The following is a 26,479-nucleotide window of genomic DNA, read 5'->3' as shown; positions in this document are numbered from 1 at the left end:
CCTTCCTTCCCTTCCTTCCCTTCCTTTATCCCTTCAGCTCCTTGTGTTCCATCCTGTGGTGTATTTGAGGTTACAAGGCCTTTGGTTTCCTGGATATTTGTTCTTGTACTCACTGCTGTCACTGGTGGGTGGTGACACACACTGATGCCTTTATGCAAATGTGAAGTGGGATTAGAAAGAAGCTGTTGGATGGGAAAAGGTTTAGTTTAGATCTTTGATTAAAGCTTTGTGGGGTTTTCTCTTTTTCTTCTCCAGTAAAGGTGTGATAAGATACTCTGCAATCTTCCAGTGCCCCGTGGCAATGCAAGGCTTTGTGGTTGTGGTCGTTCTTCTTCTCACAAATTAATTTCTCAAAGTGAAATTAATTTGTGAGCTCCTGGATATTCAGTTTACATCCCATCTCATTCAGGATGTATGAGATCCTCTCTTAAATGGAATATAGCAGATTCTTGTTTTAGGGAAAATGTGATTTTTTTCTCAAATCTTTTTTCGTAGATGTCTTAGACCAGGCTGGATGAGCCCTGTGGAACCTGGTCTAGTGAGTGGCATCCTCATCCCTGGCAGGGTGGGTGGAACTGCAGCATCTTTTAGTTCCCTTCCAGCCCACGCCATTCTGTGATTGTGTGATTATTTCAGTGAGATTTCTGCCAGTGGTTGCATCCAAGGATCTGACTCCCCAGATCTGCAGCTCTGTTTGGAAGCTGAAGTACTAAATTGTAGCAGAAGTAAAAAGATAGCTTTAGACACAGGTGCTAATTGGACTTAGCCAATGGTGAATTATGAAGCAATACACATTATCTAAGCCTTTTGGATAAGTAATAAATCATGGTGAAAATGCTCTTTAAAAATGTTGTATTCTTTTCTAGAAAAATCTGATCCTTATTTGAGAATTTCTTATTTTTCCACCATCTAAAGCACATCTTTGATATAAAATACAGTTTCTTTGTTTGCTTGTAAACTGATTTTTCAGAATAAAATTACCTCTTTTATTCTTCTTTCTTACACTTCCCTGGAATGTGACTTTATAATTAACTTATTTGTCCCCCAACCCTTAGCCATCTGTGTTCTTGGATCCGCGCTATTTCACATTATTCAAGCTGTAGGCAATGCACAGCTCCTATCCCAAACCCCCCAGAAGCTGTCACATATTTTTCACGTCATTTGTACAAAGGGCAATTTCTCATCGTGGAAATGGGTTCTGGTGGTGAAATGTCACTTGCAGCTGAAACATGAGCTGTGAATGACATGTATGGTAGGAATAGAGGAATTGCAGAGCTGTGCAGCTGCTTTACCTTGAAGCCCTGTCTGGGGAAATGCTGCACCTTGGGGAGGGAAGCAAGAGGAGTGTGCTGTGCCATTCCATGGGCAAGGAGGGCTGGCACAATCCTTCATCTGCCATTTCTACCACATCTCTCCCATTTCTATGATTGATTGTCACCCAGTCTCCTTGAAAACCAACCTAGGCTGGCTTCTTCACCCAAAGTTTGTGAGAAGGTGAGGTGGTTGTCAGTCTCTGCTCGTGATGCTCTGCTCAGCACTCCTTGTGCTTCTGCTGTCAGGGATATAAATTTAACAATAAAACCTTCTGGGTTGATCTGTCTCGGGCTGTGAATTGCTTCCTGTACCATTTTTGAGTGTCCAAAGGGATTAAATAGGGAATAAATAAATTACAGCCTTGAGTAAAAGACCCTTGTTCTGTCTCCACTTACAGCACATATAGCTATTATATTAATGTTACACTAATATTAATATAATATTTCCTCTGTGTTTGGGATCATCCTGGTGATCAAGTCAAAACAGTTTGGCAATTGGTGCTCCCTATGAAGACAGAACAGAGAAGAAAATGTTATGACAGGGGACTAGAGACAGCAGAAATCACAGATTTGGATCACCAGAAATGCCTGTGTTGGTTATATCCAGAGTAGCCCAATCCATATTTTCAACTGAATGCCTGGAGAGTCCTTGTGGATAAGGGCATAGCAGATACTGTAGCACAAATAAGATTTTGTCTGTCAGTCCAGGTACCTTCTTTAAGTCATCCATACCTTTGCCTTGCTGTGTTCCTTAGTACTTTCAGCTACTCAGTTTCTCCTCAGTAGGGTCTTCAGAGTTTGGTGACTGTTTATTATTTTGGGTCCAAAAGCATACTTTTTTTTCCATGATAAATATAAAACAGCTGTGTCTTCTTTTCCTATTTTGGAGTATTACATTCCAGACCAGCAACAAGAGAAGATGTAGCTCTGCATCTTTTTGGATTAGCATCAGCAGGGCAGCAATCTTGCTTATGAAAAACTAGGGATAATGATAACAAAACAACCTTTCAGGAACTGTCATTCTTCCTTGGAAAGGCATACAAATATGGCACGTGAAGAGAGCATTTGTTGAGTTTTGGATAGTCAAGGAGAGTAGATGCTAGTGGGTGCTCCTAAAGCAACGTTTATGTTTGCAATTAGAGGGGAGTTTTGAGAGAGAGAGAAAAGCAGATTATTTGCTATAAAATATATTAAGTGCAAGGGTGTTTTTTCCCCCCTCTCGGAACGGAGAGTTGCCAATACATAAACATTTCAGAGAGAATTTTACACCACCTCATCTTTATGTCAGGCAGCATTTAATGGTTGAACGATCTCCTGCCCCGGCACTTGGCAGTTCCTCTCCAGGGGCTGACTTTGAGGATTACAATGACAGTCTATCAGTGGATCTCTTCCAGTATAAACTAGGCTAGGACCATTTAAAATCAGTTGCTATCAACAAGTCAAATTAACTTTATTTGTGTTAGAGGTTTTCCTAGGAGTATTTTATGACAATGTGGAATTTTAATATCCGGACGAGCTTTTCCTCTTGTTGGGGTGATTTGGGAACGTGCTAATTCATGTGATTAAGAGAAATTTACCTGATTTCTTTCAGAATTATTTTATTAGTAACGTTCAGGTTCAATCCATGTCCAGTGCTCATTCCAGTTTTTTCCTATTCCTTCTTTTTTACAGGTGGAAATAACACTTCAGGATATCAATGACAACCCACCAGTATTCCCCACAGACATGCTTGACCTGACTGTAGAGGAGAACATAGGGGATGGATCTAAAATCCTGCAGCTGACAGCCATGGATGCTGATGAGGTAGGAGCAGGATTTCAGTTTTGAATGTTGGTGCTAAAAGCGCCATTCTGGTCATGATCTTATTTGTTTTCTTCATCCCTTTGTGTGAGTTTGGCCTTAGGAATCATGGCAGTCATTCACAAAGTTCTGTCCAGTACTGTGGAGCTCTAAGCTAACTTTGGAACCAAGATGTTGTAGTTGAGCCCAGTTCCAAGGCGTGCAATAAAATTAATCTGAGACAAGCCTTGGAGAACAAGTAAAACTGTGATAATGCCTGCTTGCCCTTTGACTAGACCTAACAAAGACCAATATTATACCTTCCAAAAGAAGGTTTTATTTTACCAAAAAGTGGAGAAAAGAAATAATGGTAAAATGTGTACTCTGTACATGAATTTGTTTGCAAAAGAATTTTGCCCTCTGAGAGTCATTATTATGAGAATGCTGCAAATAAGGTGCTATGAAGAAACTACCATGCTGTTGATGCATTAATTTATTTTAGAAACTTAAGTTATAAAAATGTTAATCATGTTAATTTTGTTTGCTCAAACTATTTCTTTCCATGAAGAGAACAACTAAAAAGTCAATATAATCATACAAAAAGTTTGTGTTGTCATTAAAATACAGAGTTACACTTGACAACAGCAAGCAGTTCTTGTTTTCCAATAACAGGGTGATTCAACCTCCTTAGGAGAATTTTATTGCTGGCCTTTTTTGTGTTAGCTTGGTTAATCTTCCTGTGATTGTTAATTGGTGTACTTAATCTTACTACTACAGAGGGAACCACGGGAACACCCCCGGGAATGGTGCAAATGTGTTGTAAATATTTTGGTTTTCCCTCTGTTTTCCAGTAGTAGCCTGATACACAGACAAAACCCAGGATTTTGGAAAGGTGCGCTTGTGAAACAAAAATTCTAGCTGCTTGTCTTTGTTTTAGGAAGTGGTAAATACTGAGCTACCCCTCTGTGGTGTGGTATGGCAAATATATCTAAGATTATAGCAATAGTGTTCCAGCCTCTGTAACCATTCCTGAACTCCCCCATATCTATTACCCCTTCTGAATAATCACATTCCTGCATCCAGTGGGCTTAGAGAGAAATCAGTCAGTGTTTTTACCAAAAGGAATGATTTCAGTTTCCCTGCCAGAACATTTGTAACTCCAGCTCTATACACGGAGCCCAGGTTTTCCTAGTGATGTGCAGCTTTGGGCTGAGATACCTTTTTATTCGCCCTTGCCTTTTGAAGGGGGAGGGTTTATATTGAGGGCAGAGTATAAACCAGTATCACACATGGCTGTGGCTTTAGCTGCACTGTGTTAGGAGGACTCTGGCTGGTCAAACATGAGGTGAAGAATGTGACCACTCTGAAAATTCCCATGAGATGTGGTGGCCAAGCCACACAATTGTAGGAAAGCCTGTGGCACACCTGAGCACACAGATGGAGCACTGCACCTGCTGAAGCCTGTTTTCTTTCCAAATTTCCTTTTATCAGTTAGCTCAGTCTGACTCTTTGAAAGAGAGCCCCAGAGAGAAAGTTTGGCATGGGGCACTCTGGTAAGGTCAGGTAACTAATGCTTGTCTCTCCTCTCACAAATACAAGCAGGTGTTTATCCCTGTTAATTTGCTTTTTTAGGCAGGAACATTTGAAACGGCCCTAGAATTCCTTTCCACCTTATCTCTTTGATCTGCTGTTCATTGCAGAATGTTACTGGCACATCAGCAGCACGTCTCAGCTGTCAAACCTGAGCTCTGGCGTGGCACCAGAGGAGGGCACAGTAAATATCTGCTTGCATTTCCAGGCACCATCAGCACACAGGGTTTAGAGTGCTGTGTCTGATGTTACAGGCTACCAAACCTTCAGTGTCCTTAAGCCTGTCTTGCAAAAAGAAATACATGACATTTTTCTATATAACATTACTTTTCCTTAATTTTCCTTTCAACTGAAATGCTCAAAGTCCACATGAATGCTTCTTTTTTTCCCCCAAGAATAAATGAAATTTTGTGACCCAAAAGCAAATGCTTTTGACTTGCAGCACAACCCAAGAGATCAGAACTGTGATTTTAATGATGTGTGATTTGTCACTCTGGGGTTTTTTTATTTACATGGGTAAAAAGATTTCCATGCAGAAACTGACCTTTGAGGGGCTGCTGCAAGCACAGCCTCCATGAGTTTCTCCTGACCACGAGCTGTGGCTGGAAGTGCTGCCATATGGAAGCATCCCCCTGCTTCCATGCCTCCTCCCTTCCTCCCTCTCCTGCTCCCTCCATCCCATCTCCAGACAGCAAGAAAGGCAGAGCTGATCCCACTGGCAGGGATTTAATTTAACCTTCCAAGATAATAAGGATCAATGTTTATTCTTGTTTTAAGAGGTCACACTGCTCGGTGATGCTGGTTTGAAACTAAAACAGGTAACAGAGTTTTTTGGTAGTGATTGAAGAGTGGAGCACAAAGTATCTGGGTAATCTCATCATTTCACGTCTCATAAATAAAAGCTGTGTGCATGTGGGGCTGAAGCCGGGACTGGGCAGGAAGGCTGTTTATTAAAGGAAACCATTCTGAAAAATAATCCCCGAGCGCCGTTCCTGGAACGATCCTCGTCTCGCTGCGAGTTATGATGTGGTTTTCCTGGCGAGCGAGGCGATCTGACCACTTCTGTTGTGGCTTAGGGAGCCAATGCCCTGGTGACGTACACCATCATCAGCGGGGCAGACGACAGCTTCCACATCGACCCCGAGTCGGGGGAGCTGGTGGCCACGCGGCGCCTGGACCGCGAGCGCCGCTCCAAGTACTCGCTGCTGGTGCGCGCCGATGACGGCCTGCAGTCCTCGGACGTGAGGATCAACATCACCGTCAGCGACGTCAATGACCACATCCCCAAGTTCTCCAAGCCTGTCTACTCCTTTGACATCCCAGAAGATGCCACTCCAGGTAAACAGGACGTGGAATATACTCGCGTGGTTGTTTTCTTCGTTTAAAGCTGGTTTTTGACGCAAGAGTGCTTTCTGATGCTTCAAAGGGAGGTTGTAAACTAAAAAGTATTTAGATCAAAAAAAAAAGCTTTCAAACACTGGGCTCTATTACATGTCTCCAGGTGAGAAATGAGTATTACTTCCAAGATTTTATACAGGTTGCTAGTACAAAAGCAGTATCTGCCAATAGCTTGTTAGAAACTTGTTCTAAAACATGAATAAACCAAGGAGATGCAAATTGTTTGGTGTTAGCTTTCAAGCTTTTATTAGGGTTTCTATAAGCATAGGAGTCTTCAACTAAGGTTACCCCCAAGCCTCCAACTTTTGCACTCTGCCCCACAGTCTGTGTCCCAAAATTTGGTGGTGTTTCACATTAAAGAATTTCAGTGCAATCAGCTGTGCCTCAGGAATCTGATCTGGAAGTAATTGAGATGTCTGTATAGCACAGAGTGCTTTGATTGCTGATCCCCAGCCATGCTCTTTTCTCTCAGAGCCTTGAGTCTCGGTCTGTTTCAGCAGGAATAACCCTGGAAAAGGCAAGTCTAATTCCCTCCACATTAAAATAAGATTTCTCTCATTAATTGTTTACAGGGCGTACATTAGTGTTTTATACTCGGCTCAGCAGTGATGGATGCTGAAGGAACAAATAGGCTGATTTTGTATTAAAGTACTGCATCTTCTCCTGCAGAAGTCTGGGAGCAGCTGGCAGGCTCACCCAGTGGGGAAGGACCATGAGGTTTCCCCTTTGAGGTTCCACTTTCTATCCCAGAGAGTAACTCCCATTCCCCTTGCAGTTAAAGAAACATTAAAGCTTGAGATGATCAAATGGATGTGAAAGATATCAGCATATCCAGCTGGATTAAAGGGGGTTACAGCACTCTTCTTTTTTCTGATGATTTAAGCAGTTTTCATTATCCCGTTGCTTGAAAGTAGTTAACTGTGCTGCACGTAGTTCATCTGGTTCCAGGGAAAGGAAACCTAATGATTTCTTTTCTTGGAAATGAGCTGATCTTAATTATAATTAGTGTTCGAAATACTAAAAAGTGACACTTGATTTCCAAACTCTAGTCGGATAGGTCAGCTATGCAGAAATGAAAACACTGGCACCAACTCACAGGGTGTTGAATTTCAGAAAACAGCGGAGAACAGACCCCTATAGGGTTTCTAGTTTTCTAACCACAGTTACCCTGCAAAGGCTCTTTTTCAAAAAGCAGAGCTGGGTTGTGTGGTTTGTACTCACATATTGGGTTCTGCATTTGGAAAGAAATGTCTGGAAGGTTCCAGAACTTGTGATTGTCTGCAGAAAAAGGAGTCTGAGAGTCATTATTATGAGAATGCTGCAAATAAGGTGCTATGAAGAAACTTTGAGTCCTTTGAGTCATACTAAGGCAATGCCTAGCAGGACAAAAGGTATTTTTGCCCCTGTTGATAGCTAGTCTGCATAAGGATAAAAACCATTCCTGGCCATTTCTTTGAGTAAAAGCAAGAATGTGATGTCTCTTTCAGCTTGGAAAACCTTTTTCAATAGTTATTCCGACAGTGTTGAGGTTTCAGTTTCTCTGGGAGGGCGTCTCTCATCTGTGGATCTGCTTGATGCTGAGCTGGCTCTGTTGTGCCACGCAGGGTCCTTGGTGGCAGCCATCCTTGCCACCGACGACGACTCGGGCATCAACGGGGAGATCACGTACACCATCAGCAAGGATGATGAGGAGGGAATCTTCTTCCTGAATCCCGTCACCGGGGTCTTCAACCTGACGCGGGCCCTGGACTACGAAGCCCAGCAGTACTACATCCTCACCGTGCATGCTGAGGATGGGGGAGGCCAGTCCACGGCCATCAGGGTGTACTTCAACATCCTGGACGTCAACGACAACCCGCCCGTGTTTGGCATGGCCTCCTACAGCACTTCCCTGATGGAGAACCTTCCACCTGGATCTGCCATCCTCAACTTCAGCGTCACCGACGCCGATGACGGTAGGAGCTCCCTGACATTCCATGCCTGCGCTCCTAAATCTGTGCTTCACCTCAGCAATGGGTTAGACTTACTCAAAAAAGGGAAAATAAGGGCTACCTGTAAGTTGCTGTTCTCGTGTGCTTAAATTCACATTTAAATTAGACCTCAGTCTGCCAAGCTTTTTTTCTGAAAGTTTGTTAAAAATGCTGAAGAGGGTCGTGGTAATATCAGATGTTATCTGCAGTCATCTTAAATGCACTATAACTTTTATGTCTGTCATGAAGTCTATCGTGCAAGTTGTTGATAGTGGAGGTCAAAAAACATACTGAAAGAGATCTTAGGAAAACTTCCATTGGAATAAGCTTCAATATTGAGATTATTTATGGGATCTAGTGGGTGTTAATGTGTTGAGTGTAAAAGGTACAATTTTTATAGCTTGCTTAACCATTTTGCCATACAGTTTGTGCCCAAAGAAGAAGAATTACAGAATATGACCTTAACATGCATAAACAACATTCCATCGTGTACCGCATTTTCTGAAGTGTCCACAGCCATTACCCTGTGAAATTAATGCAAAACTCTTCATAACTCACAGTGACTTTACAGGTTCAAGGTTATTTTTGTGACATGTTGAGCAGCCTTGTCTCCTCTCGACTTGACAGGGGCTCAGTGGAGCCCGTGGAAGTGTCTCACACTGAAATGTGCTTCAAGGACAAAGCACCTACGTGCTTCAGGGAATCCCTCTTTGTGCACCTAAATTGATTGTGAACCTATCCAGGTTGCTCAGCAAAGCAGTTTTTCCTCAGGAAATGCTGAGTTGTTGGACTCCAACATTTTTGTGGGGGGAGAAATTTTCTGCTGATGGATGGAACTTTCCATGGTAAAAATTTTGTAACTGGTTTTGACATTGAGCTGAGGAAGGGAGAAGAGATTCCATAGGATAAGCCAACAAATCAGAAGTCATAACTTTGTGATACTGGCTGTTTTTGCATTAATCCCTCTTTCACCACACTCATTAAGGCTTTTATTTTATGTAAACCAAACAATTTGGAGGAGGAACTTGCTTTTTTATCATGCAGACCCCCGGGGAAGGGATTGTTCCTCCAGATTTGTAGATAAATGGGTTTGTGTCTATCTCCTCTTTCCTCCTATCTTATTTTCCTGTCAGGACTACAGCACTTGGTTTCAAACCTTCCTGGAAGTTAATTTCACTTTGCTGTTATGAGTCTGTTTTCCTTTTCTCTTGCACCCCATACATTAATTTCCATCTGTGCACAGTGGATGGGAACTATATCATAGCACCGATATATCAACTCAATTCATCACACACTCAGTTATTAAGGAGGCAAATGAGTAGTTGAGAAGCAATGCAACGAGAAGTCAGATATCTTGCCTTTTATATTTTCTGGCATGCTTGCTTTCCTAGCAGGCTGGATGTAAAATTAATAGGGCAGAAATATCATTCCAAGAGCATGCCAGGTTGAGTTCTCCCATAGGACTGTAACTTAAGAAAATGTTATGATCTATTGTTGTTTCTGTTTCAAGCCCAAACTTGTTATCTTGTGTTGTCTTATGTTTATCTAGAGCACAGAAATAGCTAGTGCTAGTATTATACTCTTCTCCATGTGTTCACAGATAATGCACTCAATACAAATATAATTTCGTTGATTATTTATGTTACATGATCCTATAGTTTGAAAGAGCTCTGAAAAGACATTGTTTTATAATGAGGTATGGCTGTGGTTTTAGGATAAATACTGATAAAAGGCAGAAACCTGGTGATAGTGAAAATACTCAAATTTTCATTTTCTTGTTCAGCACACCCCTTGGGAAACAGCAGCTGTTTATCTCAGCTTAGACTGTTTCATATACAGGTCCATAGCAAATATCAGCTACAGCTCTTGGATATTTAATAATATAACAATATATATGAAAGAACTCAGTTACCTTAGACTGATTCACTTTGAAATTCAGATTTTATTTTTTCAGCAAAGAATTAACTGGAAAAATCTCAGAGGAAGGCACACACATGTTTGTCAGTTTGTTAAAATTTTGCTTAGGTATTCCTCCAGGCAAAGCTGGTGTAATTTCCCAGCTGAATTTTACAGGTATTTATAGAATGGCAGGGAGGAAGCAGTTTTGTTGGGTTTTGTTTTAGTCTTATTAGTAAATAAATAAAAACAGAAACAAAACCCTTTAGAGAAACGTTATCATGAAATTGGTGACTCCATGTCTGTCCTTTCAGTGTTTTATCAGATGAACCCTCAGATTAAATAAACCCAAGGTTCAGCAAAGAGGATGTCCCTGCATTCTCCCTAAAAAAAGCCCAACTCCAAACCTTGGAAGGGGGAATGGATGAGGTGGACAATGCCAGCTTGACATGCTGTGTTTAAATTAGAGAATAGTTCATTAAGTGCCCTTCCTGGCTCCACTGATATTTAGGCAATTCTTCTGTTTCATGGTTTAATTTGTATCAGCATTAGCAGCATGGAAACCTATGAGAATACAGGACAAAGAATGAAATGTTCATGGAGGTAAGATAAGGAATAACAAACTAAGTTTTTCTTAGGAATAAACACCATAGAAAACACTGGAGGGGAGAGGGGGAAATAGAGTGTAAAGTTATTTTCTTTTGCAGGGCCCAAACCCTTCCCATCTCCAAAAAAGTACTTTACTGAAATCAAGGCTTTCATACATATAATTGGTCATTTGAAAATACAACTGAACAAAAAGCAGAGTAGCATTAAAGTCTCACCATCCTTCACTCAATCAAAGTAATGGAGAAACACTAATATCTGGCAGATAAATGTATTAATTTCTTTAATTGCATTCAAATATTTTGTCTTTCAAGTTTGGTTCTATTCATTTTATAATTTGACTCCTACAGGAAAAAAGAGAAAGATGCCAATTACAGTAGCCACTGGGGCAAAGACATATAAGACTAGACTTCTCAAGTCTGAGCATAATAAACAGCAGAGATTAATAAATCTAATGCAGGGATAATTTTATTATCAAAGTAATTCACTCAGAGAAAAGAGCTTCTGAGTAAAATGGCAAAATGCACAGCAATCAGTGAAGTGGGCAGCATGAACAAGCTAGTTTGAGAGGTAAATGAGTAAGTAATGGTTGCTTAATTTACTAATCCTAAACATAGCCTTGAATATGCAAAGCAAGAGCAATTTTGAAATTAATTAAAATAGGGGTAAGATAGATGGAGGAGAGAACTTCTTCCACATTTGGATGTTCCCAATAATTAGTCATTTGGAGTGAACTGTGGAATTGATGCAGTAGCCCACACTATTTCCCACAAAGAATATTAAAGGATATTTCACTGCCCTGTCCCAGGTTCAGGATGCATTTCCCCTACTGGAATGATAAATCTCTCCCCTGACCATAATTGCTGGTTATGTTTTGATCATGAGATGAGTGAGGGCTGTTCATTTGATATTTTGGAATACCATGCCTTATATGGGAAGCATACCTTTCCCCACTATTCACTCTTGGCTTGCTCCAGCTAGGCTTGGTAGTTTCTGCTTGTGGCTTTTTTTAATTGAGTGGAAAAATTCATGAAATAATTACATTAATAATAACATTGCTTAGTTGAATTGGGAAGAATGGAGGAAACCAGATGTTCAGTGAGCAGAGAACGACTGAGTCTTGGTTTCTGAAGGAAAACCCTTCAAATCCTTTATTCCTAACTCTTGTAGATGGGGAAAAATTACTTGTGGTGCCACCGTGGAGCTCCTGAGTGAAAAGCGGAGATGAACCCTGCCAAGCGTTCCCTCTGTGGCCTCTCCAATTAACATCCTCCCTCTCTCTTTCATGTATATTATCTTGTCAGAAAATAACAATTTCAAGGCTTCTGCTGCACTGTGAAACTTTGGCTGAAATTAACAGATGGATTCAAAAAGTGGTGGTGAGGAGGCTGAACATTCAACATGGTTGTACAGTCCTTATTTCTGTGGGAAAATGAAGGAAAATTTCCTGTGGAAAGGAGGCCAGAAATATTGATACCAAGGGGATACCAGTGGAATGAAGTCATGTTATCTACCTTTCTTCTCCCTGCCCGACCAGGTCCCAACTCCCAGCTGTCCTTCAGCATCGCGTCCGGGGACAGCGCGGGGCAGTTCGGCATCGACAGCCGCGGGGTGCTGAGCGTCCGGCAGCCCCTGGATCGGGAGAGCCAGTCCTTCTACAGCCTCGTGGTGCAGGTCCACGACATGGCCCCCCTGCCAGCCTCCAGGTACACCAGCACGGCCCAGGTGTCCATCATCCTGCTGGACGTGAACGACAGCCCGCCGAGCTTCACCTCGCCCAGGCTCACCTACGTGCCCGAGAACACGCCCATAGACACGGTGGTGTTCAGAGCGCAGGCCACGGACCCCGACAGCGGCCCCAACAGCTACATCGAGTACAGCCTGCTCCCGCCCCCAGGAAACAAGTTCAGCATCGGCACCATTGATGGCGAGGTGAGGCTCACCGGGGAGCTCGACAGAGAGGCCGTGGCCAACTACACCTTGACCGTGGTAGCCACGGACAAGGGCCAGCCGTCGCTTTCTTCGTCTGCGGACGTGGTGGTCATCGTCCTGGACATCAATGACAACAACCCGCTCTTTGCCCAGAAGCTTTACAAAGTCGAGGTGGCGGAAAATACCTTGACAGGGACGGATTTAATCCAGGTGTTGGCTGCTGACGGAGATGAGGGGACAAACGGGCAGGTCCGCTACGCCATCGTGGGCGGGGATGCCAGCAATGAGTTCCGGATCGATTCGGTGACGGGGGTGATCACTGTGGCCAAGCCTTTGGACAGAGAGAAGAAGCCCTCCTACATGCTGACCGTTCAGTCATCTGACCGTGGGAGCAGCCCCAGGACTGATACCACCACAGTCAGTATTGTCCTGAAGGACGTCAATGATTTCATTCCCACCTTTGAGCTTTCCCCCTACTCTGTGAACGTCCCTGAGAATTTAGAGACGCTCCCAAAAGTTATCCTTCAGGTGGGTACATACATTTATTCAGCAATAAATATGTTTCTCTGACCTTTACTGGCATGCCTACATGGTATTAATACACAGTGTCCTTCCTTCAAAATTAAAAAAGGGCAAAGCAGTGCAGAAGTTGCCTCTTGGCTTTAATTGAATTTGCAGTCTTTGTTGGCTTGATTTCCTTTTTTTGTGTGTGGGTGGGTTTTTTTGTTACCAAAAGTTAATATTATTCTTTGGAGTTCTGTTTGTGTTTTCTCTGCCTATCCTCACACCTCCACTGGGACTTTGAGAGTCTGCTCTATCCTCTCATCTCATTCTCAACTTCCATGCAACAAATCTCTCAATCTGGTCGTTGCCTACATGGGATGATGCTGTGTGCCAAATATTGAGAGAGAGCTAAATGGAATCCGACAGCAGGACGTGCAGTGCTTGCTCTCATACACAGCTTAGCTTATACCAGGTTTTCACTGAGCCTCAACACAGTCTTACTGTATTTACACTTGAGAAAAATAAACAATCAACTATTAAGTGTTTTCAGGCTACACTTTTAAATCCACCACCATGGTGTTAAGTATTTTTGTTTCCAATTACAGCTAATTTATACTTGTAGCATTTGCATTAATTCATCATGTTCATTTGGATAATTACCATAGAGAACGCTTCCTCTATCCCAATATAACATTACAGTCCTTGATGCCTGTTCTGTGTGCATTGATTGTGCAGGTTGTGGCGAGGGATGACGACCAGGGGCTGAACAGCAGGCTGAGCTACGTGCTGGTGGCTGGCAATGAGGAGGGAGCCTTCACCCTGTCGGGCAGCGGAGAGCTGCGCCTGGAGCGCAGCCTGGACCGCGAGGCCAAGGAGCAGTACCTGCTGCTGGTCACGGCTGCTGACGCAGGTGAGGCAGCAGGGCTTCTCTTCTGCTGAGCTCCTGTGGGAAACATCGCCTTCTGGACAGAGAATAAATGGTTTTGTGGTGGTCTGAAACTGCAGTGGGTGGAGGTCGGGTAGTTGTGTTGAATGGGGATCTCCGCGGGGAGAGCCGGGCTTACCTGATGTCAAAGGGAATTTGGTTTCTGGGAATCGGGATTTTATTCCTAGGTCCAGTTGTCTGCTGTTGGTAATGCTCACTACAGATTTAGGTAGATGGATTTTTGCCATGCAGTAATTTGTGATCCTACCTAAGCAATAAGAATTTCATGCATGACTACAAAATTTAAACGGCAGTAGAACCCTGTATAATGCTGGCATCATGAATGTCACAAAGGTCACATCACTGGCCAGAAAACAGCTATGGACTGACTACTCAGTTAATCTTACTGAAATCTTAGCCCTGGAAAGAAATAAGAATTTGCATTTCAATATTTTAATATTCTGCTTTGCTCAGCATCTAGTTGTATCTTTGCACCACAATACCAGATGCATTCCAAGTTCTGTCATTTAAAACGGGATGTGAAATCTTGTTATGAAGATTAGTTGCCCTTTCACTTGAGGTGTCCAAGCCCAAAATGTTGGTTTCAGATTTTGGTGTGAGTATTACTAACAAAGACATCCTGCATCATACTTTGGACTGATCTCTGGTCTCCCATGGTTTGATGGATTTAATTTACTGCAGAACTTGTTCCTGCTTTCTAGCAGTAAAAATAGAAGCAGAGCCGACTTGTTGACAAGTGAATACAGTTTTGTTTTCTGCCATGCTGTGTGCAGTGTCTTGTGACAACAGCTATGGCTTGTATTTTCCTGTTGCAGCAATGCTCAGGTATTCCACTGTCTGAGCACAGCTGAAGCTGAAAAACACAATTTTAAGGCTTGAGGTATCATTTGTCTTGTACTTTGGCTAGGGGTAACTGTGTGCTTTATGTTTTTTACACTGGCTTTCTATTACTCTGTAGTCTCAAACTGCTCACTTGTGACTTGGACTCGCTTGGCCTTGTCCGGTTTATCTCGGCTGTTTGAGGGGCCCAAAAAGGCCCGGGGTGGCCTTGGGGCAGCCCGCGTATCGAAGGACGAGAAGAGGCTTCAGTTCTTCTTTTGGTTTTTATGTTTATTAATTGTTTATCTAAAAGATGTTCTTTCAGCCGAACAAAGATCTGCTCAGCAGTCAGCCATGGGCACACTGTCTCCCCCCTCCCGGGCAGCCACGTATCTTTATACCCTTTGTTACGTGTACAATATTTATCATTTTTCCCCAATACCATCTCTTCTTATAACTCGGTGTACTCTCAGTAATAACCAATAGAAAGGTGCCACCGTGGCCAAAGAAGATGGAGGAGAAGAGGAAGAAGAAGGAGGACAGGACACACCCCAATTCCTCCATCTTACTCCTCTAAACCCCCCTGTACATAAATCCTAAACCTTGTGTCTCACTCTCTAATTAACTAATCTTTTCACCCTTCACCCTGTGAAGCCCTCATCCTTGTCGTCTCCTGTGCAGGGTTGAAGTCCAGCTACCAGACACTTCTGGCAACATTCCAGGAGTCCCGAGACCCCCAAGCTGGTCTCGGAGGCTCAGCATCTCAGGGCTGAGATCTTGAGATCCGACAGATGTCCTTATGTTCCTTCAGAAGCTGAGGCTGGATTTGTCTTGATGTCTCTTTGGTCTCTCAGTCCAAGCTGGCAAAAGTCAGTGAGGACTGTACAGAGCAAAACACCCAAAGACTGAACTGATAAAAGTGGTGTCATGCAGCCAGCAATTATTGACTGTCCTTCTTGGAAGCGGGAGGGGAGCAGAACTCAGCTGTGCCCCACGCCTAGCATGGTGTGTAACCAAGAGTTTTACCAGAGTACAGGCTTTACCTAGCCTCTGGTTCCTAAAAACCCCACACAATCCAAGAGATTTAACCTGCAGTTCAATCCAGCAGTCCCAAATGAAAATATTTACCTGTGTTGGGAGATGTCTGAGTTTCAGGTAATCCAGGGAGACATTAATACATGAAGTGTGCATGGGACCTTTGCCATAAGTGGCTGACAAGAACAGCAGCATGTTTTATGAGTTCCTGTGTTTAAACATGTAGATATCGCACTGATTAAACACTTTGAAACTTCCTTTTTAAATTTGCTATGTTCTTGTAAAGCTAACTCACAAGTTCCCATGCTCTCCTGCCAGTGTTAAAATGTACTAGCAAGTGTGTTCAGCAGCAGCTGTTCAGTACTAACTTCAAGCTAAATGTAGCTGCTCTACTGTGCTTCAGTTTGCAACCTGACTAATCCACAGCTGGTGTCATTTGGGATAATTTTCAACCAGGCTGGTAAATAACATTAGCTGTCATCTTCTGGTTGCACTGAGGACTTGTTCTGAATTCATACCAGCAAAGAATACATTGAAAACTATGCTAGTCATGATGTATCTAAATCACAGAAAAGTGGAAGTCTTCTCTCAGTGGCAAAACTTAACTTGATTTCATGCAAGTGGGATGGGAACCTTAGTCATAGTAGATATCCAGGTGGTACCACACTGGCTGCTGCTAGTCAGTGCTTGTTTCATTAAATGGTGTATTTCCTGCCACACTAGCAAAAAAGGTGGCAATGACACAATCTTGAAATGGATAATACAAGCATTTGGAGTATTTATGTTCTTGAGCAGCTGCTAAATGTTTATAAAAGAAACTCTCACAGGCATGTCCAGCTCTTTGCCTAACATAACCATTTCTACTGAGTCTCTTAGTTTGTGTTTGTTTGATAATTCCTAGTAAGAAGGACTTTGCTTACAGACCATTCATCCAGAAATACTCATGCAATACAGGTAGGGAAGCAGTGCCTCACAAAGTGTTGGAAAAAGCAGATTTGTCTGAAATTGTCCACATCCATATTATATTTGAAAATGAGTCAAGGAAAAGGTAATATCCTTTGCACTTTGAGGTTGTCTTTTATTAGCTGTAACAAACAGTCTTTTCAAGTAGTCTTTAGCAGCCCACAGAAGAGTCTTGCCATATATGGTGCATCTGATTTAAGGTTTGGGGGATTTTTACAGATAAAAATCATGGTACACATCCAGATGCAGTTAACTCAGGAAAAGTCCATCAAGAGCAAAATACTGTCTGTCCAGCCCTCCTCCCATTTTTCTTAGTGTCTGGATATCAATTTTTATAGGCTACACTGACTGGTTTGAAGCATTCAGAGATGATATCCTGCTCCTAAAGAAGTCTATGCCAACTCTTCCTGTTCTTTCCAGGAAGCAGACACAATACATACTTAGAAGCACCCTTAGACATAAGAACTAATGGATTCCCAATTTAGTTTTGGCTGTCTTCCTGGTCTCCTTATCCATAATCAAGGATTTCTTGCTTTTCTTACATTTATTTTCACTTCATCAAGTTGTGACTGTGGATTCTTGCTGTGTTACCTTGGCCTGTGTAAGGGAAGCTGCTGGAAGAAGGATGACCTGTAATTTTTCATTATTTTTATCTCGAGGTGTCCATCTGATGCACCTTCACAGATTTACAGCATGTTTTGGCAGCAGGTACGCCGAGTATAACAGCAAGGGAAAGATTGGGATGTGGTAAAGTGTGGAGCCAGCGTGGCTGCACAGTGCCTGTGCCCTCAGGGATCTCTGTGCTCTTCCACTGCACACTGGAGTGCTCTCCCAGAGCAGATCTTAGCCCTGGGCCTGTGAGACTCGTGAGTGATGAAGAGCTGAACTGCTCATAAGTGCTGGGGACAGGTCAGGTGGGGATCAGTGGGACCACGTGCCCCAGCAGTGGGAATGCGGGCAGTTGTTGAAGTGCTTTCCCAAGCAAGGGCTCCCCTCAGGCCCAGGGAAGTCAGTCGTGATCTGTGCACTGTCCTGGCTCTGGCCCAGCTACTCCTTGGCCTTGGCTGCTGATCCTCCCCCTGCTCCTCAGGCTGGATCATGGGTTGGTGGAGAGTCCTCCCTGTGTGCTGGGGGAGGGAAAGGCCCAGCTACTCCTTGGCCTTGGCTGCTAATCCTCCCCCCGCTCCTCAGGCTGGATCATGGGTTGGTGGCGAGTCCTCCCTGCGTGCTGGGGGAAGGAAAGGACGGACAGAATGACTTCTGGGACTCAGCTCAGTGAGTTGTGTCTGTGCAGCCTGCCTCATGCCCAGTTCCACTAGGCAGGCTGCACAAAGGGCTGTGATTCCTACCTTGGTTTGTCATCACTCTTCCCTCACTTCTGCACTTCCACCCTGCTCTCCCTGTGGCTGGGCATTGCATGCTCGGCTGCTGCTCTAGGCTGGCGGATTTATGAGGACACGCAGAGCATCCATCACTGGGAACATTCAGCATTTTCCAGAGCTGTACACCTGTGGCTTTGGTCGAGAAATAGAACATAATTCAACCCCAAAGCTCAGCCATCCCAATTGAGAGACCCTCTTGCAGCTCAGGCTGTAAGGCCAGAGTGCATGGATTATAAATACAGCGACAGGCAAGGTGATGGACTGTGGGGTAACAGGATAGTGTTTGGATTGCAGATGCTGCCCCAGAATGTCTGCTAACATAAATGCCAAGAAACGTACACACAGCTATTTGAATATGTCTTCACGGGTCTGCTTGTACCACATAAATCTGCTCTGCTTTGCTGTACCTTTCTTCATGGCAAAATGGTTGGGAAAAGGAACTTTCTGCCTTTTTTTTTTTTCACCCCATCTGGTGGGGATGCGGCACTAGGTAAACATTCAACTCTGGCAGCATGACAAGAACTGGTGCAGCTGCTTTTATCATCCGTGTCTTTAACTCTTTGAGCAATTTTCTGGACAAATGTTAGCATTCCAACAGTCCTCCTCCTTTTATTTATTGATTGCAGGGATGTGGAGTAGCACATCTGGAAACCTGCTTACTGCCCAGGACTACTGTTTAAATAAACTGCAGCCCCCATCTTTTGATTGGGTTGGTCAGAATGGCACATTGCCACAAGAAAACCAAAATCAAATTGTGATGTTTCTAATTAGAAGCTGTGTTCCTGTGTTTTGGGTTTTTTTAATTTCATTTGCTTAAATAACCTATTTACTGATTTGGATAAATAGTCCTGAAAGAAATGAGTCGCTGAACTGGTTATTATATTTAGTTAGCTGTTCTCTGTATGCATCCCTGGCCTGGATGAAAAACAACCATATGTTTTTTCTTTAGGAAGTGTTGGTCCCCAACTTATGCATTCTTTCCTTGAAGAATGTAGGAGGGAGACCAAGCAGAGAGGTTATATTCTTCTCAGGAATTCTCTTCTGAGCTTGGCTTTTGGTTCCCTTCAATCCTAAAATCAAATGAAAGATGACAGTGCAGTTGTGTTGGTTTTTTAACACATTTCAAGATATTTCCCAACAACAAAAGGACATCTGTATTTTGTAGTAATGTTTAGAAAGTCTTAAGACTCAACATTGTGTGAGATTTAACTGGCTAGACTAAAAGATGCTTGTACTCATCCTGTTTCCTTAGCAGACACTGTATTTATACCTAACACAGAACCTGCAGTGTGAAAAGGCATTGTCTGAAAGGAATTAATTTTATTTTTAGAACAAATTTAGCTATCTTAAAATTTGCTGCTTTCAAAACATACATGCAACTCACTTATTTCAGCTAGAGATGCCCTGTTTGCCATGTTTTCTGTGCAACATCTAAATACACCCATTGCTGAGGCTTTGGGGAGCTAAATGAAGCTGATTTCTGCTCACCTTGGTGCTTAGCAGTTGACAGAAGGATTGCTCTCTTCTGTGGCCTTGTTTTATGGCACAGCTGTTTCAAAATGAATTTTGGGTTCTGTTCCAGCTCCATTTATTTCCTTGTGTTCATGGAAGCTCTTCCTTGTGTCAATGCTGTCTGCTCTAGCCTAGTTTTAGTGGTTTTCTGTTTCACTGGCTTTATTACTTTTTTAATACTGATACTAAAACTGTTGATGCAGTAGTTCTGCCTGATTTTTTAAATTTATTTCTAAATAAATAGGAAGAACTGAGATGGTGACACTCATCAATGAGTTCATAATGTTCATATTGTCTTACCATCTCTAAAATCAGAAAACAAGAGAATTGAGAGTGGCATTTTGTGGTTGTGGCAGTCTAATAGTGGGATCTTGCCCTAGCACAGACCCTAGAAACTGTTAATACTTTGACATTATTTTTGAAATAACCGGGTATAGCTCTTAAAAAAAAAATCCAGGTTAATTTATTTAAGCTGCAAAACAAGCAAGAGTATAATGTTTAATACTTTAACATTTTCAAGTTAGGAAGAATTGTCTGTTTTTCAGTTTGCAAGCTGTTGCACTCCCTCCCTTACCTCTTCATTCATCCACCTTGCTCTGATTAGTTTGGAACTTATACATCAAACTTAATTTTCAATTGTTCTTTTGCTTACATCACTTGCCTGTGAAATTCTGTTTCATATCTGCTAATGAGATCTCTGAATGTAATCTGTTTTGCAGAAGAGTACTTGGAGTAGTTGTTAAGCAGTTTATCAGCCTTTGAGAAATACTAAGATTTTTCCAGCCTTGGTGATCTTAAACAGTTTTTTAAATTACACATTACACCTTATAAATTGTAAGTCTGCTAGCTCAATCTTCAAATACAAAGCTACAATTTCAGGAAGCCTTAATTGCAAGTATAAAGCAAGTAAAACATGCACATATGGCCTGAACACTTAGCCTGCTGGTTAATCTTCTCTATTTATACAGGGTGTTTTTAAAGCGTAATTCAAAATTGTGCATTACAGGAATTTCACTGTGGGATATTCAGGAGTCACAAGCTGTCAAAAATTGCCTTAGTCAGCAGCCCCTGCAGGAGCCAGCTTCTCTGTTTTTACTGTTTACAGCAATAACTTATAACAAGGAGGAGTAATCTGGTGGTTTTAACAAAGTTGTTTTTTTTTTTTTAATGGCTCTGCCTTTTTCCTGAGTTGCAGTTCCACTTTGTTTCAATCTCACTTCTGCCACAGAGGCCTTGGGTGGGACTCATGGCCATGCCCGCTCTTTTTGCAGGCACAGGGAGATCATAAAATGATTTTGCCTGGAAGGGACCTTAAATCTCTTTGAATTCCAACCTGCTGCCACAGTCAGGGGCACCTTCCATTAGCCCAGGTCACTCCAAGCCCCATCCAAACTGACCTGGGACACTGCCAGGGCTGGGGCAGCCACAGCTTCCCTGTGCCAGGGCCCTGCCACCCTTGCAGGGAACAGTTTCTTCTTTGCACCCTTACAACCTGTCATGTGCCACCGTTTTTATGAACATTAAGTTCAGAATTTTCTTTAATTGTTCTTATTTTGAAACATTTGGTAAAGGCAGCTTCTTGCTCTGCAAATAAATGCATTTCTGGCTAAGAAATGTGCAGTATGTACGTGTGAGATTGTTGAATATCTTGGAGCTGTGCTATATGTATATATATTATACTTTATTGCATGAGTTTTGTTCTCAGTCTGTGTTCCTGTAGGTCTGTAACAGTGCTCCAGCTTTTTTTTGTTTTTACCTCTCTGGGTTAACAGCTGCAGGAAACTGCTTCTGATCAGAGGAAGAAAACAGGGGTAGGGAAATATGTATATGCACTAGAGGCTTTAAAATTGTCTCTGTGTGCCTGCAACTCCTGTTCTTTCAACAGCACATTACATTCCTTGAATGTGAAGTTGCCCCTGTCCTGAAGCTCCAAAGCTTAATGAATTCATGGGATGCAGTCAGTCAGGAATTTTGGTATCCAAATTTCAAACCCGCGTGGATAAGAGCAGATGAGAGATCCCATTGTGTTATCCCTGTTTTGGGACAGAGTTTTCTTTTGCCCTCTCAGAACAGATGTGAGTTTCTGGGTTCATGCACATGCACCAGCCTAAGTGTGGCTGGATGTGCTGTTGCTTGAACAAGGTTGGGCTCTGGTCTAGTCAATAATTTATTATTTTGTTTTCACTTTTTATGTTCTCAGATTTAGTTCTGTTTTCTCCCAGCTTATTTAGGTTGCTGGATAGGGGTTGATACTCTCTTTTCTAATAACTGATGTAGTACAGAAAGTTCCTGTGGTGTTTTTTTTTTCTTATTAAATAATCGTTGCAAAAGTACAGATCTGCCCCAACTATCAGTCTATTCCCTTGGTTTTTGAAGTTCAAGTTCTGTTAAATCAGCTTTGGGTGTCAACTACTACTTTGTACCTAACTATGAGATAAACTCAAATTTGACATACTCAGAAATTTTGAAAATCTGAGTTTCCTGCATGTCTCATTCAGTCACCCACTGAACTGATTGAGAGTACGGATTGCTTCTAACTGTTTAATATCTTTTATGAGCTACTTATTTTAGCTTTTGTCTCAAAATAATCTAGGTTCACCAGTTTTTTTAAGACTTAGCATGACAGCCTGTGGTGAAAAATTGAGTAAGAAGAAAACAAAGCACAGTCAACATACCCAGCCAGGACAAATATTTGTGGTACAATCTTGTAGAAAGGACTTTTTCTCATTTCACAGACACAGTTTCTTCTGTGTTCTTGGAAAATTAGTTAAAGTCATCCATGTTCCAAATCAAGCCTCGTGTGCACTGGAAATGCAAAGTGTAATGCAGGCTTGTTGCATTTTCATTTAATGTAGCTCTGTGTTTATTTTAAAACTCACCAGCTGAGTGAGGCTCAGCACACTCTTGTCTGCATTTAAATGCAATTAGAAAGATTGGCCACTTTATTGTGAGAAAGGCCTTGTTTACTTGAGTGAAAAAGTTAATTCTCTGTGATAACACATACAACTCCTAGCCCTGGGACTCATTCACTGAGTGTTTGACTGGAGAAGTGAAATCCGCTTTGTTGCAAAGCAACACGTTTCACTGAGGCAAAAATTCCATTTCTGTTAAATTGCTTTCCAATTTTCAGGATAATGATGTGTTTAATTTACCACAAAACATGGTAAACTGCTTGCAGGATGAGTCTTGATTAGTCATTTAGATTCATTTTATTTAATTTTAATACTTTTTTTTTTTCATTTTAGTGAAATGTATCTGTGGAGGTTTTGCTTAAGTTTATTGTTAGTTTTCTAGCATGTGATTTTGATATTTTAATGCTGGCAAAAACTTCTGAGTTCCTGGTTTCTGAAAGGAATGATGGTTTTACTATCTGCTGTGCTAAGCATGGTGCAGACAGGACCTAGAAGCCATTAAGGCTTCAAACAATATGTGGATGGTGTGCTGGACACATTCTCCTATTTCTAATTTTTGCTGTGAGCCAAGCAGCACCACGCAGCCGAGATAATTTCCAATAGCATCATCTTTTCCTGAGCTTTCTTGAAGCACCTAAATGGCTTTGCAAGTTTCCTTTCGTGGCTTTTTCTTGCTGCTGCGGTGCATTAAGTGCTCTGATCACTCCCCAGTCACCCAGGTGCGGTGTGGAGAGCTGAACGTGTACCAGAGCAGACACTGCCACGTATTTTGGGGAGCCCCAGGGAGCCCAAAGAACTCGCCTTCCCCATTCCCCAGAACAAGAGACAAACTCGTGGGGCATGGTGCTCTCTTCTTCCAAGGCTGCATGGATAGGCAGAAGTGAAAAGAGTCTTTAGGTGCATCCCTTGTGGGTGACCTGCTGTCTTTGAAGCATCAGCACAAGTGAGGGCAATAAGTGGCTTATGATGAGTTCATCCATCATAAGAATTGACCTCTCTTTGCTGGTTATGCAGCATTTGAAAAGCAAAGATTGCCAGGTTAAATGGTATTTCTCCCCACCATCACCTTCCTGTATTCTGTTTCCTTTATTCTGTTTGAATTACTGCACAGAGCCAATATATTTCATCCCACCTCTCCTGGACAGGGAGAGGAAAAAATTGAGAGTGCTTGTTACAACTTTTAAAGTAAAAAATTACAAATACCATATTTTTTGGTGGTGATCGGCCTCAAGCAAGCATGGGTGAATGGAGCAGAAAACCTGTTTGTAGCTGTTTGCCAGTGCCAATCCCATCTTGCTGGGCCAAGAGCCATCCTGTCCCATGCTGCCCCACATTCCCCAGGGCTGTTTTTGTGTCACTTCCCCAGTGTCCCATGCAGAGAGGGGAGCACAGCCCAGTGCTGGCCCAGCCCAATGTGGCCTCTCATACCCTCTCTCTCTCTGTAACTCATCCTCCACCACAGGCTCCCAAGGTCTGCTCCTTCTCTTCGTCCCCAGACACATGTTTACTTGCAGATGTAAGCAAAAAAGCTGAAATTTTTGGAAGAGCATCCGTGGGAAGAAGTTTTCCCCCTGAACTCAGCGTTGCTGTTTTGACACCACCCCAGGTTAATCTCTATTTCAACAATGACGTGTGTGGACGTTTGTGGGACTGTCTGCTTAGTGTATATGTACAGCTGCCACCTAGGAAATAAACTGTGCAGTTCACAGAAACAGACCTCAGCACACAGAGATGGGAAATCCACAACTATAATCACAATAATATATGAATGGCACCATCTTATAAATTTTAAAGATGTGATACTCACTGGACAGGAACAGACAATTCAGTCTCTCCCATTTAATTCACATAGTCAATTTTATGTTCTTTCATTATTCATCATTTGGTTCCTTCACTCCTCCATCCTTCTAGAAAACTCTTTTTCCAACTTGGATACTCTAAGACTGTGAGATGTAGTATTTTGGGATTTGGGAAAAAAAAACACTAGAGAAATACTCTAAATGAGGAGTGTCTGACAAAGAAATACTTGCTGCTTCTGCTGAGAAAATAGACTGAACTATTATGAAAAATCATAGAAAATTTTAATGCAAGTTCACTAAGGGAAAAGTGTATGTTTCTTTGTGGCTTTAGCCCTCAGGGCTGTTTTTAAAAGTACTCAGAGGCTTGTGCGGCTGTGTACAGCAATTTTAGATAGGTTGTAACATGGCTGGTTTATTAAGAATGGTTTGGGGTCATCTTGTGTGCTTGGCTAATATTGCAGAACTTACACTAAATTTACTGCAGTTATTTATGCAAAATATTAAAATAGGGGTGATGCTCTACCCTAATAAGTATTAAGTGACTTGGGGAAGATTTGCTATTGGAGCAAAACTAAGAAATCTGGGAACTCAGCCTGACTGTGGAAACTACTTCTCTCACCACAAATATGACATGTACATTTTATGAAACCTGCTTATTACCAAGGGCCAAATTCTGTGGTCCTTATGCAATCACAGCTTTCACTGGAAGTTCACTGAGGACGGTAGAAGTTGGCCCTGAGCTATTTCTTTTCCATATGAAATTACTTCATTTGTAATTTCCTCTTCTTATATTTCTCAGTAACTGCAGAAATGTGAGCTAGTCATTTAATTTCGACTGAGTAAAAGCTTTGAGGACTCTCTGTGAAATTGCAACTTTGTCTTTTGGTGTAATAGAATAAAGGATTAAATTTGTGGATGTGATATTTTACTTAGAGGGGAAAAAAACCCCATATCTGGGTAACTACACAGACAGGAAACCAATGTAAATATGTGAGTTTTTCCATCCGAGTAAGATGAGAAAGGTTTGGGGTTTAGAACCGAGGACCAGTGACTTGGGATGTTTCAAACAGCTGAATTAAAGTGGGACTTCTGGGATGTGTGAATTTTCTGGCCTTGGCTTTGTCTTAGCAAATACATTTGAAACAGCGAGTTTCAGGTTTTAGCTGTGAGTTAGCTTTCTTTTCCAGGCTGAATTGCATTACTGATGCTCTTTGAATGTGACTTACCCAAGATTAATTTCTGAATTATATATAAATTGTTTAATCAGCTGCGAAACTTTACAACTTTCAACCTTTCATTTCATTAGCTGCAAGATGAATGTCAATAAAATGCGTTTGGAAGGCCAGAGCTTGATGACACACGCAGCAAACGCCACTGAGGACTCTCTTTCCTTTAATGCAGTAATAATAAACACTTCACAGGCAATATTTCAGCAATCAAGAGCACTTTTGCAGGCTTTTCTATCTATATGTGTTTGGCTAAATGACAAAATCGTGAGTTGAAAAAAAAAAAGGCTAAAAAATGAGTCAGACTTATTGCCTTAATGTAACCTTCCTGGCTGAAAGCCTATTAATTGGCAGAGTGAATTACCTCAGAGCAGAGCAGAGAAAGGCCTCTATTGTGTGATGTGAAATCTACACTCCTTGGCTTGCACGTTCTTTCCTCGGCCTTGTGATCCTTCCCCTCTGATCAGCAGCCTCCAAGCCCAGCCTTGTGAGGTTTATAACACCTTTCAATTGGAAGCTCTGTCATTCAGCCGTTTGGGCACTAAACCACGTTGCTGCCAAGCATTTTGTGGTGAAAAATCCTCCTGCCCATGCTGAGGCTGCTCCCAGCTTCTCCCCGCCTCGCTTCCTCATCCTTCAAGGGTTAACATGTGGGAAAATGGGTTGCTGTTTTCCCTTTTATGTGAGAACTGTGTGTTTGGAGCCCTTGCCAGGAGCAGATGAGGCCCGAGAGCAGAGCCAGCCTCCTGGCCAGCCCCGGGGCTGAGCTGCAGCAGTAACCTTGGGTAGCAGTGACCCGTCCTCGGCCGGGCTGGAAGGACTGGGGCGGTCACGCGGGGCTGCCTGTGTTCCATCAAGTGACAGCTCCGTGTAATATGCCTGCCTTGCAGCAAGGAC

At 42.4% G+C, this 26,479-nt stretch overlaps 1 protein-coding gene across 1 annotated transcript in view; it reads left to right on the top strand.

Moving 5' to 3' along the window:
- The window catches only part of FAT4 (FAT atypical cadherin 4), a 120,313-nt gene that overhangs the window by 57,124 nt on the left and 36,710 nt on the right, over positions 1 to 26,479 (top strand). Inside the window, exons 2-6 of the mRNA XM_064711586.1 lie at positions 2,985 to 3,116; positions 5,759 to 6,020; positions 7,685 to 8,035; positions 12,090 to 13,012; positions 13,724 to 13,898. Coding sequence (XP_064567656.1) covers positions 2,985 to 3,116; positions 5,759 to 6,020; positions 7,685 to 8,035; positions 12,090 to 13,012; positions 13,724 to 13,898 — 1,843 coding nt within the window. The remainder of the gene's footprint in view (positions 1 to 2,984; positions 3,117 to 5,758; positions 6,021 to 7,684; positions 8,036 to 12,089; positions 13,013 to 13,723; positions 13,899 to 26,479) is intronic.

Source organism: Zonotrichia leucophrys, chromosome 4 (genome assembly GCF_028769735.1).
Source record: "Zonotrichia leucophrys gambelii isolate GWCS_2022_RI chromosome 4, RI_Zleu_2.0, whole genome shotgun sequence".
Taxonomy (NCBI): Eukaryota; Metazoa; Chordata; class Aves; order Passeriformes; family Passerellidae; genus Zonotrichia; species Zonotrichia leucophrys.
This window is presented reverse-complemented; position numbering and strand designations above follow the sequence as displayed.